Here is a 16268-nt window from a genome sequence, read left to right as displayed (position 1 = left end):
TGCCATTCTAGTTTGAGCTTGATGAACAGCATCACAGCATCATTACCTGAACAGATACATAAACTCATTCATTCCCATATCAGTGAATCTCCTAAAATCAGGCCATAAGACAGGGGTGTGATGAGGGCGAGGGGTGTAATGTATTTGGCACTCACTGTATTGTTTGCACTTGTGCTATGTACTGTCTGTTTATGTATGTACTGTATTATATGTGTTGTTATGTGGCAGCCTTTTGTCGAAGACAAATCTCCCTCAGGACAAATGAATTAATCTTGACTCTTGAATCACAAACATCCAAAATGGCGCAGACTGAACACGTGTGCATCAGTAATACATGTGTCATTCTAAGTGCTGCGTCATAGGCAACTGGAGATATTTCAGTTTCTTGAAGACGTTTCACCTCTCACCCAAGTGGCTCCTTCAGTTCTAACTAACTGGAGGGGAGTTTGCAGGCTTTTAAACTCTGCGTGGGAGCGTCCTTACAGAGTCGTTAAGGACACGTGTGAGCTCTGAGTTTCAGAGTCGTTAGGGCCACTTGTGACCCGACCGGCCTCCATGTTGGTTACTAGGGCTAGGTGAGCCCAGATGTGATTGGTTGTTAAGCTGTCTGGGGGGGAAATCAGTACTGCATCGTAGGTGGGTGATAAGTAACGTCGTAGGCCACCTCCTCTGTTCAAAGACGGCCGTTCCAGTTTGACACATATGGATTGTTTTATTCCTCTTTCAAACCATCTGTCTTCGCTGGCCGAGATGTTGACATTGTTGTCCTCACAGGAATGATTTTTCTACTTCAACAAGTGTGATTTCTCATTTACAGCCGTTTGTGCTCACTCCTGCGTACGCTCTGTAATGTAGTATACTGCTCACACATCTGAGATCAGCTGTAAATCATGTGATGAGAGCAAAATCACACACATACTTATATAGACATAGTAAATAAATTGTGATTTTTACAATATATACTGTCTATTTCTAATGTATTTTAAAAAAAAACATTTTAAATGAATATTCTCAATTATAATTGTATGGTAATTTAAAAAAAATGTCATATCCAGGACTTCACACTTTAAATGTCACATCCTGGCTGCCTGTTGATTGTAAGAAAAAATGAATAAATTAATAAATAATACCGCTTTAATCCACTTCACCGCCTACTTGTTTGATTGACAACATCACAATAACAATGGCGGTGGGCGGTGACGCTCCGCCCACCTCCGATCACGTCATTCCCAGCCGGACCTCTCGACTGCAGGACTTTGTGCTGCAGGTCATCTCTCGCCATCTCCTCGAGCCAAGTCACGCTGAGGAGATGGAGTTCACCGAAGCTCTCGTGAAACTTCAGCCGTGCTTGCCTCGCATGCATCACTTGTTTGCGCTACTTTGTGTCGTTGCCGTCGTCTATAAATTGACCATCCTGCTCGCCAAACAGAGGGACGCGATCCGCAATTATGCGTGTTTTCCGGGACCACCTTCGCACTGGCTGTTTGGACATGTTTTTGAGGTAATTCAGTCTCTAGCGACCAGCAACATAGCAGCAAGCAAACACAAGCCTGCACAGTGTGCACGACACGTAGTTAGGATGAAATGCACGAGTGTAACGACCTATTATACAACTTTGTAAAGGGTTTACACGTTGTAATACGCCTTTAAAAGTATTTATTGAATGATGTATAGCTTTCACAGGCCAGTAACAGATTTCCAGACACTAGTTTATTTGGCTGCTTTTTACAGAGCCACTCTGCTTTATCAGTTTTTTTTAATAACAGGCTACTTATAGATTTTTATTCAAGTACAGTTTCAAATGCAAGACCTCAAATTGTAATTGTGTTTACATTGTGGTTTTGCTACTTTTACTTCAGTCATAACAATACTAATGACTAAAAGTCATTCTTGAGTAAAAGTAAAGATATCGTGTTAAAATATTACCTTGGTAAAAGTGAAAGTCACCCATATGAGTTAGAGGTGTGAATCTTCACTGGCCTCACGAGTCGATTCGAATGCAAAACGATTCTCGATGCATCTCGCTGTATCTCACTGTATCTCACTGCATGGCATCCTCAATTATCTAGATTACTGCACGTGGCTCCTTTTTAAATTCCCCTTTTTATTCAGAAAGTCCTTCCAATAATCAGACGACAGCAATCTACAACATAAAAGCTGCATCTTTTCAATATCTGTACCTCAGTACTTAAACATTACAAAAGCAAAACATGTATCCATCTGCAGTGCCTTTCACATTTTTTTGTAATCCACAGTAATATTGTTTTCACATGGCGGCTTTAAGATAAGGCATTTATTGACTCTGCTGCACACGCCTCTCTCAGAGTTGGGTGTCAAAATTGACAGCGCCTCACCAGATCTTGGCTGATTAGCCGGGCTTGCTGTTATTATTTGTGGCTGCAGACGTGAGCTTCAGGTGAAAATGGCTAATGTGATTAATAATTGTTAATAAAACCAAAAACGTACATAGGTGGAATGCAGAGGATGAATTTAGGAGTCCCACAGCTTGAGGAGTGAAGCTGCTGGGCTGGCAGCAGATACTTCTGTATCTGTTGTCAGACGACAGCAGGGTGAACGGGTTGTGTCTGGGGTGGCTGTTTTCTTTTAGCATCATTTAGGCTCTGTGCAAACATCTCACTTCACCGATATCACTGATGTTCGGTAGATGGGTGCCATGAAGTTCTGGGCAGTTTTAATCACCTGCTGCAGAGCCTTCCTGTCCTGAACCGTGCACAAACATCATTGTTTGTAACGCAGCCGATGATGATGGTGTCGTCTTTATACTTAATCATAGACTTCTCTCAATGTCTGGGAGTGCAGTCATGGGTCTACCTTTTAAACAGGAGTGGACTGAGCACACAGCCCTGGGGGGCTCCAGTGTTGAGCACTAACTTAGAGGAGGTGTGACTGCCAATTAAAATTGTCGGGGTCAATTTGAGTGAACTTGAGTAAATGTACTTATTAGAGTTAGAAAGCATGCAGGCAACAGGATTGACAGGTTTTTGTCAAACATCTTGTTTAAATTTTTCTTTCAGTTTAAACAAGATGGGACAGACCTGGATACGTTAGTGAAATGGGCAGAGCATTACCCTTATGCTTTCCCGTTATGGTTTGGTCCCTTTGTCTGTATCCTCAACATGCACCATCCAGATTATGTGAAAACCATACTGGCATCAACAGGTGTGTGAGCGAGTGTTTTTATCTTTACTGAAATTATACACCATTAATGTATTGCAGTTATTCAGTGCTTTATATTGTCCGTCCTGTTTTTTTTCTTTTTATCTATCTGTCTGGCTGTCTCATGGGCCTAGTTACTTCATTTTTACAGCTAAAAAATAAATGTAACACATTTTTTGTTTCTCTCCTTACAGAGCCCAAAGATGATCTTGCGTATAGGTTTATTGAGTCTTGGATTGGTAAGACTGCTTTCCCATTCTCCTAGAGCATATTGGCTTGTTGCATAGTTGGTTAGCTGCTTTACTCGAACACATACAGTCTGTTTGTGTATTCAGGAGATGGCTTACTGGTGTCGAAAGGTCAGAAATGGTTTCGTCACAGAAGGCTCTTGACCCCAGGTTTCCATTATGATGTTTTGAAACCTTACATAAAACTGATGTCCGATTCTACAAAAACTATGTTGGTATGTTAATTACAGTTTAGATTCTTATAATGAGAAAATAAAGACCATGATGTTGATGTTAAAGTTAAAAAGAATCTTGGTTTATGTGGTCCGGATGACATACTTAGTGTCAGAGTTGGTCCAAGTAATGAGTGCATTGGAGTTTTTTCCATCTCCTGCTGGGAAGTCACATCTGTTCCTTTACTGTTGCCAGGACAAATGGGAGAGTTATGCAAACACGGACAAGTCCTTTGAGTTGTTTGAACACGTGAGCCTTATGACACTGGACAGCATCTTGAAGTGTGCTTTCAGCCACAACAGCAACTGCCAGACCGAGAGGTGAGTCCACACATGCAAACATGTACGTTCTCAATTGTGTACCGCTTCAGCTGTGTGAATTATGAGCAGGGAAGACGTAGTTATTAATTTTCCTACATTCTCATTTCAGTGGAACAAATGCATACATCAAAGCAGTGTATGAGCTCAGTAATCTAATCAACTTGCGGTTCAGGACGTTTCCATACCACAGTGACCTCATTTTCTACCTCAGCCCACATGGCTACAGATACAGAAAAGCACGCTGGGTGGCTCACAGTCATACAAGTAAGATCTGAACACATACTTTGATTAATGGCAGTCTTAAACAGTTGCTAAACTATCTTTCACGGTAGATTTGATCGATTTGCAAAAGCCCACCCACGCACTGAGCTTTTGGTATATATGGTTGATATCTAAGGAGTTAGTCTACAAAAATACTCATTCATTATCTTGTCTTTTTTAGTGGAAGTCATAAGAAAGAGGAAAGAAGCACTAAAGGAAGAAAAGGAGCTGGACCGCATACAGGCAAAGAGAAACTTGGACTTCCTGGACATCCTTCTCTTGGCAAGAGTATGTGGTTAAAAACATCACACTGACATATAAGACAGTAGGGATAACCACACAAAAATGTATAATAATACAAAGAAATATTTGTAAAAAAAAAAAAAAAAAAAAGAATATAGCGATTAAAAATCACAAAGATAAAAAGTAAAAAACAATAATAAAGCTTGTATTAGAGATTTGGCATAATGTGCAAATATGCGTAGGTGGCAAAATTCCAGTGCAAAAGGAAACAAAGAAGGCTGTCTCATGTCCAGCATATCAATTGCTAGTTTTACAAAGGCAACACTCAGGATGTTTTCCTCTTATGAGGAAGCAGCAATATAGGATAATGCTGCTTACTGTAAACATGCCTGAGCTGTCCCGGCCTGACCTACCTCAACATTCTTGCTGGCATACAGCAGTATGTAAAACAGTAAAAACAGTTATTTTCTGTGAATATACAGTATATATAGTAGAGTAATGGCATTCTCAACTCAAACCATAATTAGGCCTACATTAAACAGGAGATCAGTTTGCATTTGCAGAATTCAGGCCCTATTACCAGAGGTTACAGGTTTGGAGGGGTAGAGCGAGGGGAAGTTGTTCACTTGTTAATCGATACACGGATGATATCATTTTGTCACGTGGTTAAAAACAAAATGCCCAAGGTAAGCTTTGCCAGCTTTTGATACACTTTAGACTTTATTTGGGCGGCATGCCCAAGTAAAGTCTATGTATGAGAAACAAGGTGCATGTATGTGAGAGAGGTGTGTAGAAAATCAATTGGCCACCACATCATTGCTCTTCTCTATCCTCTTCGTGTGTGTTTAAACCCAGTGGCCGGGTAGGAAAACTTAATATTCGAGCTAAACAGTACACTAAAACAGGTTTCTGAATACATTTGGGAAGACAAAAAGGCTACGTACTGCCTAATTTTACAGTTTGATCTGACTTTTCTGAGCAGTTTCTGTTCAGATGACGCTTTCTTCTTTTTTTTTTCGTTCCATCCTGTTCAGAAGGTTGACCGTTACCACGTGCCCATCTAAACATTTGCAAAACTAACTCATTTCAGTCAACAACTGTTAATGTAAATCGTCTCAGTAAGACACAATAAGCTACCCAGTAACTCCTCTGTAACTTTGCAACTGTTAATGAATCTCGTCAGTCAAAACAGGAGTGCCTGATTTCTGAATTAGTCCCAGTTTCTTCCTTATCTCAGTTCCTTTGTCTCTGCAACTCCGCTTTTGACCTAGTGAAGTATTAGACAATCTGGGTTATCTATGAGATGTCCAATACGCAATATAAACCTGACAGCTATTATCTTTATTGTATATTATATCCTCTTTTATTATGGTTCAAAGTTAGGCACAGTACCGAGTGCTCTACAAATAAAAAAGACCGTAAAATGTTCTGCTAGTTATAGTTGTTGTCATAGTAGTCATACTTGTAGGAGTAGTGGCACTTTAGCAATCAGTCATTTATTTCCTGTTTGTTTTTATATTTTTGTCTTATCTCACTTTCAGGATGAGAAGGAGCAGGGTCTCTCAGATGAAGATATACGAGCAGAGGTGGACACCTTCATGTTTGAGGGCCATGACACCACGGCCAGTGGCCTCTCTTTCATCCTCTACAGTCTGGCCCGCCACCCAGAACACCAGAAGATGTGCAGGGAAGAGATCATGCAAGCCTTGGAAGGCAAGGACACCATGGAGTGGTAGGCTTACATGTTGAAAACATTGCTATTTACAATGCAAGTCAGTCACAACAGCTTGTTGAGGCCATCACTGTGTTGTTTAGAATATCAAGAACTAACACAAAGTGTCCGTCTTATTTTAAGGGAGGACCTGAGTAAAATACCATACACTACAATGTGCATAAAAGAATCACTCCGTCTTTACCCACCTGTGCCAGGAATGAGCAGAAAAATCACCAAACCCATTACTTTTTTTGATGGAAGGACTTTGCCACCAGGTTTGTTGTTACTGTGTTTTGTGTTGCATACATAATATATTTTACCCTAGCGGTAAAAGATAAAATATTAACTTTTGTCTCAATTGGTTTCGCCCAATTGACCTATGTCCTTAGTTTTTGTTTAACGTCAGCCTTGCACAACTTGCAACATATAATTCACCTTTAACCTACATTTTTCTGTTTCCCTGCGAAAAGCTTTAAGGTTGTTACAACCTTTTTATTGCACATTGTCTGATAGTGTCACAAAGAGTATATTCTGTATCGCTAGTTTAACTCAACTCTTATATTCAGTTGTTAGATTGTTAGATTTACATCCAAGGCTCCATTTTTTATGGCTGCCCCATTATGAACAAAATGAAGATAATCCAGATGTCTTCTGCATCATTTCACACACATTTTCCCAAAGTTGTGTGGGTTGGATGAATGTTTGATGCCATAATGAAACTTTGTTCAGGAGTCAGGCTGTTGCTTGTTTGTAGTAGTGCCTTTACAATTTGCATCACACTTAAATATATTAAAGTCTCTGTGCGATCCTAAACTTAAACACACATTTTTTTTTCTTTTTTGTAGGAAGTTTTATTGGAACAAGTGTGTATGGGATTCACAGGAATGCAGCAGTCTGGGAGAACCCTGATGTAAGTCAAGATGTCATTCTGAGCAAATCTTCCTGAAGTGAAAGCTCAGCCTTGCCCACCCACTGCATGGTGTACGTTATAAATAGAAACAGCGATCAAAGTAAAAGTATGATCCCTCTTTGATGAGCCTGCCCAGCACCTTTTATGTAAAATGTGTCAAATAATAGAAGTGACATAGTCATTAAATTGCTGCATGATTAAATAATTAAACGTAGCGTGTCCTGGTTGGCTAGAGCCACACTGGTATAAGTGTTTTTTCCATTTTGTCTCAACATAGGTCTTTGACCCGCTGCGTTTCCTGCCGGAGAATGCTTCCAAGAGGTCACCTCACGCCTTTGTGCCCTTCTCTGCTGGGCCAAGGTCTGTGCACACCTGATACCTTGTGACCCAGCTCACTAAGCACTAGAGAAGGAGGTTCTCAGTTTACAGCTACTCGCTGACTATTCACTTAGCTAACAATAGTTTACAGCATGTGAATGTTTAACCTGGTACCGGTGCCTTTTTTCACCATATAATTTGACTGTTTGATTAGGGGTTAGAGTAAACATGAGATGTTTAGTATTGGTCCAGTTTAAAACACACACAACTCCTAAAAAATAGACACTTTGGGACGGCAGCCAATCTGTCCTACAGTCCCGGAGCGTCATTATTTGACAAGTTGGGAATGATGCTCAAAAATCAACTTTTCTTACCAATAGCACCTTTATTATATGACTATGTTAATTATCCATCCAGTGTAAATCTTGTCAGTGAATGCACAGAACAAACTGGAGCCTACAGACAGAACCAGACATAATATTAAATTGAGCTCCCAAACTGTAAATTTTAAAATTTTAGTAAACAGCTTTTAGTCAGTTCAATACAGTGTGTCTGTCTCTCCTCATGACTCAGTTTTAGTTATCACGCATGGTTGTTAATGTACCTAGGGACGATATGTTAGTGCTGTTTTGCAAAGAGGACAATTAATTAGATAGTCTCATTCAAGCTTTTGTGACAAAATGGAAAACATTTGATATCCCCATACGGATTTAATTTAATAGTAAAGATAGAAGGAAAAGAGAAAAGACACGTACAGAGTTTAATTGAAGACATCAAACAACACTTTATAATACAATAACACTGCTGTAAGAACTAATTTGATTTTATTGCACATTCGTTGTGTATCTTTTATCAAAATTTACTGTAGGGCTATGGCCCAGGGATCAAAGTTCTCAGTTGACAAATTTATGTCAGATGGTTTCCAGAGCCATGTATGAAATTAGTGTGCATCTGAAAAAAAGTGAGGTGCGGATGTTTTGGGACTTAAGAATCACACTACCAGGTGATATCTGCTCACCTCCATCCCGATGGAAAGTAGAGTGAAGTTTCAAATCACACCAAAAATTTCTGGAGCTTCACAGCAATACAGCATTCTCCTAAACAACTGAAAGAGATGGGGGCTAGTTTTAAAATTTCACAAAAAGCAACCCAAAAGATTATAAAATGGCTTCCCTAACAATGCAGAAATATATAGCAATAATTAACATGTATTTTTGTCCACTGTATTCTAATATTATGTCAATTCTGGTACTGATTGAGAGTTGCTGTCCTCGTATGTTTTAAATTATAATCATTTAATGTATCATAATCCTCATAATGTTGCTAATTCATATGGTTTCCTTCCTCAGAAACTGCATTGGCCAGAATTTTGCCATGAATGAGTTAAAAGTGGCGACTGCCCTGACACTGAAGAAATACGAGCTGATAGAGGACCCCACTTTCAAACCCAAGATCATTCCTAGACTGGTACTGCGCTCACTCAACGGCATCTGCATCAAGATCAAATCTGTAGAGCCAGACATGTAAAGGGAAATCTACGGGAAATGCTGCAAACCTGGAAAATCTATCAGTAAAGGGAACATTTAGGTACTTTCATTGATAATATTTTACTCTGATATAGAATCAGAAATACTGACGAATTGTTTCATTTTATATTGAGTGACTTGCTGAAAAAAAGTACATTTGTATTTTAAGATCACTTTCTCACATTTAAAGGGTTTTAATGGAACATTTTTGCACTTTATACTGTATGTGAAAAAGGAATTAGACATATAACGTGGTAGGACAATTGCACCGAATCTGTTTGTAATAAATAAGAAATGTTAGGAAAAAAATAAATATAATCCTGTGTTCATTTGTCAATGAATTATCAAATATAATGTTTTCAGTTGACCTCATTTCTCCTCATTTCAGAATGTTTATGGAGGCTGTGAGAAATATTGGTAAAGGGTCTGCCCACTGTGTGAAAAGTCAGGTTGACCTACATTGTCGACCTACAATGTCTGTTTGTCTGTGTCACATGTCAACTAGGAAAGAGACGCCCGGTCAATGTTCACCTCCTGAAAAGTCACTGGAGTGTGCAGTTTATACACATTTGGATTACAGGCAGTTAAAGGGTAACTCCGCCAATTTTACACATTAAGTGTGTTGACAGAGCTTGTGAATAATTCCCGCTGTTTAAAAGTAGTACACAGCCTTTCGTGGATCCAGAGAAAGCTGCACGTCATCTGATAGAATGCTTCTAGTCAGTGGTTAATTGTTGTTAATATAGGCACCAGGTTTTGAAAAGAGGTCCACTGGTTGAGCACTGCACTCCTGTTGGACTCACTATGGACAGTTTAAAACCAGATGCCTACAAGACCCACAATAGGCTTTAAACTACATTTGTCACATATGCAGTAGTACTCCCCAAGACCTGTAAACACACTTAAATGTGATAATATCACAGCAGGGGCATTGCAACGTCATTTAATACCATGTGAAAGAACTGCACAAAGTTATGAGTCAAAAGTAATTCATTTTTTATTTACAGTCATATGATTACAAAATACCACGCGGCCACATTGACAAAAGTCACCAGCTCATTTTGTAAAAGTTTAACACCTCGTCTGTGTTTGATTTCGAAGCCAGATTACACTCTGTATCAACCAATTAGAAGTTACACCAGTTAATTTCTCGTTTGACCCGGCTTATCATGTTTTTCTGCTTCTGTGCAAAGTCACAGTTCCTATGTCTGAAGTCGGTCTGGGGCAGACAAAATCTAAACAATATACTGTACTGTAGAAACTTCACTGTACTATGTTGCATGTAAAACATGTTAACAAGCTACATAACCATTAAAACATACTGAACCAAACCTTTGTTTTTACAAATGTTTTATTTTGTAGCAAAGTTAGTATTTCTTACTGTGTTGCCATTCCAGTTCTGCCATATTGTGTCTGTAACTTAACAGTACAATTAATTTCCAACATAGAAAACTGTAAAATGGCCAACCATTAAAATTCAATTTACTGGGTAAATGCCAAAAGACATATATGATAAACACAGTTTGGACAGAGAAAATGGCTTTTATTTGCAGGAGAATCCAAATGAATAACTGCAGCACCACTTTCATGGGATGCCACAAACAGATTAGTGCAACAGGCCATAAAAAAATGGTACCTGCAGTCTGCAGCCAAACCTCAATGACAACTCTCCGACCTTTGTGCACAAGTCACCATCTAGTGGCCTGTGGGTAGTACAAGACACTTCAGTTGATGTTATATTGGTCTAACCAACGCAATAGAAATGCTTCAGTGAGTAAAACACTTGATCACATTATATCAATAGGTTTTCAAAATAAAAAGCAGCCCTGTGTTTTTATAGAAACTGACCTCATGTCTGGATTCTCTGACTTCTCACAGTAAAATATTTTGTATAAAAGTAATTGTTTTGCCATCTGTTTAACAGCTTTATCAGATTACTAAAGGAGTGAAAAAAAAAGTTCAAACATGTTTAGTAGTAAAAAAAAAAAAAAAAAATCAAACCTTACATCCAACACATCAAAAACATACCTCAATGACCCATCATATCCACGTAGCCTGCCACTGTGAGGATCAAATGCTCACTGCCAAGTCTTCACTGGTATTTTTGTTTGCAGTCGACGAGATTCTGCTCTCTTCTGGCTGACTTATCAACTGCTGCTTGGTTACAGAGATGATATCTTGCAACAGACCGCAGGGAAATTGTGTGGGGCCTTATCGTGATGACAGTGAGTATCGCAACAAATAAAAAATAAAATGAGAAGTGAATAACTCCACATCTGCCAGGTCACAGTCCCTGATGTATCTGCTGGTAACCTGAGTGTCAGCAGTTTTACGAAACCGATCAGATGAGTAGTGAAGGGGTGGGTTTCTTGCCCGGCCAAGCTTCTTTGGCGTACTTCTTTTTGCGTGGCTCGTTGTGGGTCTCTGGTAGATAGGGGGCCGTGACAGGGGTGGGGTTGAGGGTGACAGGGGGCTGGGGAGCCTCCGGGGCCAGGTCCACCTCTGGTGCTGGATTGGGGAAAGGCAGAGGGAGCCCTCCCTGCATAGCAGCACCTCCTGGTGCTCCTGTCGGCTGGTTCTCATGACTTGTGGGTGGCAAATCCCCATAGAGACCGCTGCTCAAGCTGTAGCCGTGCATGCGTTTCGATGTCAGGTCGTCAAGACCCAAAGTGTTTTGGCCCTCTGATCTGCGTTTCTGCAGCAGGGATGACAGAGTATTAACTTCATGTCATACATTTAACCGCTGACGTTACACCTTCACTACCTCTGCATATCAAACACCTAACCCACTACTAATTAACAAAGTGCTATACAACACTGTATGAGTACACTCCTTGTTTTTGATTATTCTGACAATACAGTGAGCCACACATGACTGGTTATTACTCGCTGCTTAAACATGGCACTGTGACCAAACTGCTCCACACACACTAATACTTTGTAGACTGAAATGTATGAAATAAATTGGACATTTTTAAAAGAAAAGACCAGCGCTTACCTTGATGGGGATAACAGCAGTCTGCACCATATTTCTAAAGCGTCCCACTGAAGGGTCTATATCCTCTGCAAGTATTTAAAATTCAAGTGTTATTGCTGATTGCAGGTAATTTCCTTCACAGTTACATGCTGTGACACTTTGTGACATTTTGTAATTTACAAGTGAACCACTTACAAATGACATCAATCTACCACAAAAAATACCTTGGTTTGGCATAGTCAGTCAAAATAACAGAGTTATTTTACAGTATGGGTGTTTCTTTGTGTTTTCTGTAACACTGCGTTGACTTTGGTTTGTACCTGGGTTAATGATGGAGTCCTCTTCATTGAAGGTAACCCTAGAGTTCCTCCGTTTCCTCTTAGGCCTCTGGATTTCCAGGTTGCCCTCCTCAATGGTGAGAAGGGAGATGCGCTTGTTGTGAGCTGTGTTGAACTCTGTCAGGTTCTGGCAGGATGCAGACAAAAGAAAAATATGTTAAATGTGGTTGTAATGATATGACGATTATAACTCTACAACACAATAATATACCAGAATGAACAAGAGTATGATCTGTGTGGGTTAGAAAAAATATTAAACTACAAAAACATATCTATAAAAACAACTATAAGCAGTTATCAAGAAACTAAATAAACCTCGAGCTCTGTCTCTTCCTCTGGAAGCCCAAGCAGTCCTTTCAGCTCCTCATCGTCTCCCGTCTTACTGTCTCCTGTGCCAGCGGTGCCTTGAGTTTGCGGTTTCTCTCTGATGGTGTAGGTTCGCGTCGAAGCCCCAAATGATATTGTAGAGTCTATGGGAACCTGTTGAGGCTTGTGTGCCTCCAGACGGATGTGTCCGAGGAAAGTACCGTGTGCTAAAACAATGACAATCAAATGAGGTTTGCACATGTTGGGACAGGTTATCGTTTTTCAATGTTACATTGTTAGGGAGCTGAATCAAATGTGATTCAGTCCTGGCGGCAATGCATGTGATGCTGTAACACTCAGCGAACCTATCAAAGCATACATAAAGAGTAAGTGATTCCATTTGCTATTATTACTGTAAATTTACTTTATTAATACTACTATTAAACTTCTGTTTTCTAGTATTATGTGGTTTATCATTTTATTTCCATTGATATTATTTGTAGCTTATCTGAAGCTTGTTACTACGAAGAGGGCTGTGGGTGACCCAATATCATTCTGTCGTAACCAGAATAAATGGTTGAAGCCAATACTGGAAGTTTGTGCCTCATATATCACACCACACCCAAGAGTACACAACTGCTACAAAAGCTCATTTTGATAAGTTAATGTTAGTAAAATCTTAATGTTTCCACGTGATAACACAGAGTCAGTGTGCAGAAACTCAGAGAAAAAAGGCCGGGAGAAAAATTAGTATCTGGGCTGCAACTTACAATTGCTTTCATTATTGATTAGTCTGCAAATTATTTCCTCAATAAATTGAAAAATAACTCAAACAATTTACAGACTATCAAGTTAATTTTTCGGTTGATTGACTAATTAAACAACTAATCATTTTGGGTTATCGAGATTGTGTACTACCTGTTCATACTGTGGCCAGTATGCACAATTCTTTGCAGATCTGTTTTATTTGTTTTCAGCCCTCAACATGAGTTTCAACCCTTTGCAGTCATTGGTTTTAAATATAAAATGAGTATGCAGGTGTGATTGTGAGTGATGTCTTACTGCTGTTGAGGTCTATGAGAAAGACCCTTTTTAGATGTTTGTGGTAGACCAGGGCGGCGTGGACGCGTGAGCATGACTGATGGTCGATGGTGAAGTCACACCAGTCGGGGTTCCTCCCGAACAGGTAGTACTTCTTTTCATCTATGATCAGTTTCTAAAGGGAGAGACGGTTTCAGTGAATCGTGATGGTTAAAGCAACTGGTGAAAAAGGTATGTAAACAGTCTGCAATGCCCCTGTGCCCCTGAGCCATAACTCAACAGTGTTGCTTCCCACTGAAAAGCTTAAATCTCAGGGCTGATGCTGCTCTCGCACCGTTTGAAGCCATGCAGCCATAGGAAATCCCAGTGTGCAAGACATCTGGGACGAAGTAGACTGTCAGGCTCGTATCTGGTGCATTTGACTCACTTACATCCCACAATAGTACCCAGTACATGTTTCAACACGAGTATACAGTGACGTTACGGTGATGGCAAGGCCACCATGTCCTTAAGTAACATCTCCGAGCTTTCAGTTACCTCCATCAGTTTGTCTCCCTTCATCACGTCTAGATGGAGCCCCGGGGGCGGCTTGCCTGCCCTGGAAGAAAACAGTTTTGTGACGTTGTAAATATTTACACAGTCTACATTTCGAGCATTCATGCAAACGTTGTTATTACATTTGAAGAATGAATGTGCTTGCTTTGTTTCTCTGATAGTGCTGAGCGAGTTATTCATAAAACAAGTACTGCTCGGACGCACCTCTACAGTAAGCAAATGGAAAGGTTTACTTCAGTCGTCAAGAGCGATGCTTTTACAAATAAAGACAAAGACTAGACATGTTCAAACAGCTTATCTACATCACTGAAGGCCTGCGCTTCATAAGCGGCACTCTTAAAATTAAATACGTGACGAAGCTTCTGGAAAAAACGAGCATAACACCCCACGGGCGTCTGTGAATGGCAACGTTAACGGGTTAGCGTTAGCATGCTAGCTCGTTGCTAACGTTAGCTACAGTAACTGTACGTTTTCTCTCCGAGTAAAGGCGATTATATAAATGGATGAATGTCGCTTTGCTTATTTGCATCTGGCATTGCATTACAAACACACGGTTACAACTCTAACATGTGCATTTTCTCACCATGATGGACAATCAAAAGGAGGTGGACTCTCTTTGCTTATTTTAGTCGCCATCTTGCCTCATCTTCTGGAAGCCGCGCTGCACGTCGGGTAAGCGTCACCTTGGGTTTGTGGGAGTTGTAGTCTTACGGTTCTCAGACGTTAGGTACATCCGAATTAGAGAAGACCTCCAGAATTAGACCTCCAAATGAAGGTGGTAAAATCTATTATGTCTCTAACGTTGACTGACATAGTGTGAACTTATCATGCTCTCATTTTGCTCAACATGAACCAACTTACAGCGAACAAGAGCAACTTTGAGCTCCCTGAAAGACCACAAGGTGTCCTCAGACCCCACATATCTGACCCAAATGTACTGTGATAAGGGTGAAATTGCAAACTGAGTGTGCACATGGTGTGCGATGATACCTTTCTGCCTCATACTCACACCCATGCAACTAATTTTTGAGGTATGAAAGTAATTTTAATGATCTCCTCTATGTTTAACCTCTAAATGACCCTAAATCTGTCTAGTTTTCATTCTGTTTGCTACAATTTAATATCTTCGTCAATTGTTACCTTCAGTGTTTCAAGCCAGCAGGGTAACTTCAAATCAAATCAAATCAATTTTATTTAAATAGCCCAAAATCAAAATCACATTGCCTCAGTGGGCTTGGTGCAGTGAACGACATCCTCTGTCCTTAGACCCTCGATTTGAGTGAGGAAAAACTTGCCATGTTAAAAAAAAAAAAAAAAAACATTTAACAGAGGGGGAAAAAAAGATGGAAGAAATCTCATGATGATTGCAGACATGCAATAGATGTTACATGCACAGAACAGAACAACAAAATCACATTTTATGAATTTAATTGATAGAATGTCTGATAAAAGTAAATTATACCAAATATGTGTGAATAGTATGGATCCAGGAGGACGACTGGGCAGGTTGAGGCATCACAGACGTCTATAACATCTATGTACCCTTGTTATGATGTGTTACACTTGGTATAATCCAGTGGTTAAATCTTTTGCCTCTCAGTCGCGTGAGCGGGGTTCAGATCCCACCAAGAGAATTCATCATGCTTTTAAAACTTTCATCAGTGGTCTAAACTTTACATGCTGCCATTCTGGCTAAAATTCTTCATATTTTCAACTGTTATTTTCTTATTTGTAATGGGCCCTTGAAGCCTATAGTATCGAAACCCAGTCAACTTCAGAGGAAGTTGCATTTAATCTGATGAAATTATATCTAGTGATGTAACTCAGTGGCTCCGTTGCATTGTGGTTAATGTAGCCGCTTCGTTTTGAAAAGGAAGAATGGGTGGAACAAAGAAGGGGATATCTCTGATTATTTGTTTCTAAACTGTCCATAATGAGTCCAACAGTGCAATGCTACATTAGTGGACTGCTTTTCAAAAGCAGGTGCCTACATTACCTACAAAGCAACTTGACCAAATCCACCAGCCACTTGCATATTTTAGCAGTATTTGGTTGGTGGCTGGTGTTAATTTTGTCAAAAAGTGGTTTTGAAATTAACCTTATTCGTGTTATTGTGGAGAG

General features: G+C 39.9%; 2 protein-coding genes across 2 annotated transcripts; one reads left to right on the top strand and one right to left on the bottom strand.

Annotated features, from left to right (window-relative positions):
* Positions 1 to 1168: 1168 nt before the first annotated feature.
* cyp4t8 (cytochrome P450, family 4, subfamily T, polypeptide 8) lies at positions 1169 to 9297 on the top strand. Its single transcript, XM_084357340.1, has 12 exons — positions 1169 to 1501; positions 3036 to 3180; positions 3372 to 3416; positions 3513 to 3640; positions 3834 to 3958; positions 4068 to 4222; positions 4401 to 4507; positions 6004 to 6194; positions 6318 to 6451; positions 7022 to 7086; positions 7364 to 7446; positions 8754 to 9297. The coding sequence occupies exons 1-12, from the start codon at positions 1184 to 1186 to the stop codon at positions 8929 to 8931; spliced, it is 1674 nt and encodes a 557-aa protein (XP_084213466.1). The 5' UTR covers positions 1169 to 1183; the 3' UTR covers positions 8932 to 9297.
* Positions 9298 to 9902: 605 nt separating this feature from the next.
* On the bottom strand, positions 9903 to 14819 carry ppp1r8b (protein phosphatase 1, regulatory subunit 8b). Its single transcript, XM_084357343.1, has 7 exons — positions 14731 to 14819; positions 14130 to 14190; positions 13614 to 13767; positions 12561 to 12778; positions 12228 to 12372; positions 11929 to 11993; positions 9903 to 11625 (listed from the first exon to the last, which is right to left on the bottom strand). The coding sequence occupies exons 1-7, from the start codon at positions 14781 to 14783 to the stop codon at positions 11272 to 11274; spliced, it is 1050 nt and encodes a 349-aa protein (XP_084213469.1). The 5' UTR covers positions 14784 to 14819; the 3' UTR covers positions 9903 to 11271.
* Positions 14820 to 16268: the final 1449 nt, after the last annotated feature.

Source organism: Pagrus pagrus, assembly GCF_965226575.1.
Source record: "Pagrus pagrus genome assembly, chromosome: 7".
NCBI classification, from domain to species: domain Eukaryota; kingdom Metazoa; phylum Chordata; class Actinopteri; order Spariformes; family Sparidae; genus Pagrus; species Pagrus pagrus.
Note: the sequence above shows the minus strand (reverse complement) of the source record. Positions and strands in the feature narration are given on the sequence as shown.

Coding starts and splice junctions, on each gene's coding strand:
- cyp4t8 (XM_084357340.1), top strand. CDS start 1,184: ATGGCGGTGGGCGGTGACGCTCCGCCCACCTCCGATCACGTCATTCCC. Junction 4,223..4,400: donor GGTGGCTCACAGTCATACAA/GTAAGATCTGAA, acceptor TGTCTTTTTTAG/TGGAAGTCATAAGAAAGAGG. Junction 4,508..6,003: donor ACATCCTTCTCTTGGCAAGA/GTATGTGGTTAA, acceptor TCTCACTTTCAG/GATGAGAAGGAGCAGGGTCT.
- ppp1r8b (XM_084357343.1), bottom strand. CDS start 14,783: ATGGCGACTAAAATAAGCAAAGAGAGTCCACCTCCTTTTGATTGTCCA. Junction 13,768..14,129: donor AGGGAGACAAACTGATGGAG/GTAACTGAAAGC, acceptor CTCTCCCTTTAG/AAACTGATCATAGATGAAAA. Junction 12,373..12,560: donor AGGAAGAGACAGAGCTCGAG/GTTTATTTAGTT, acceptor GCATCCTGCCAG/AACCTGACAGAGTTCAACAC.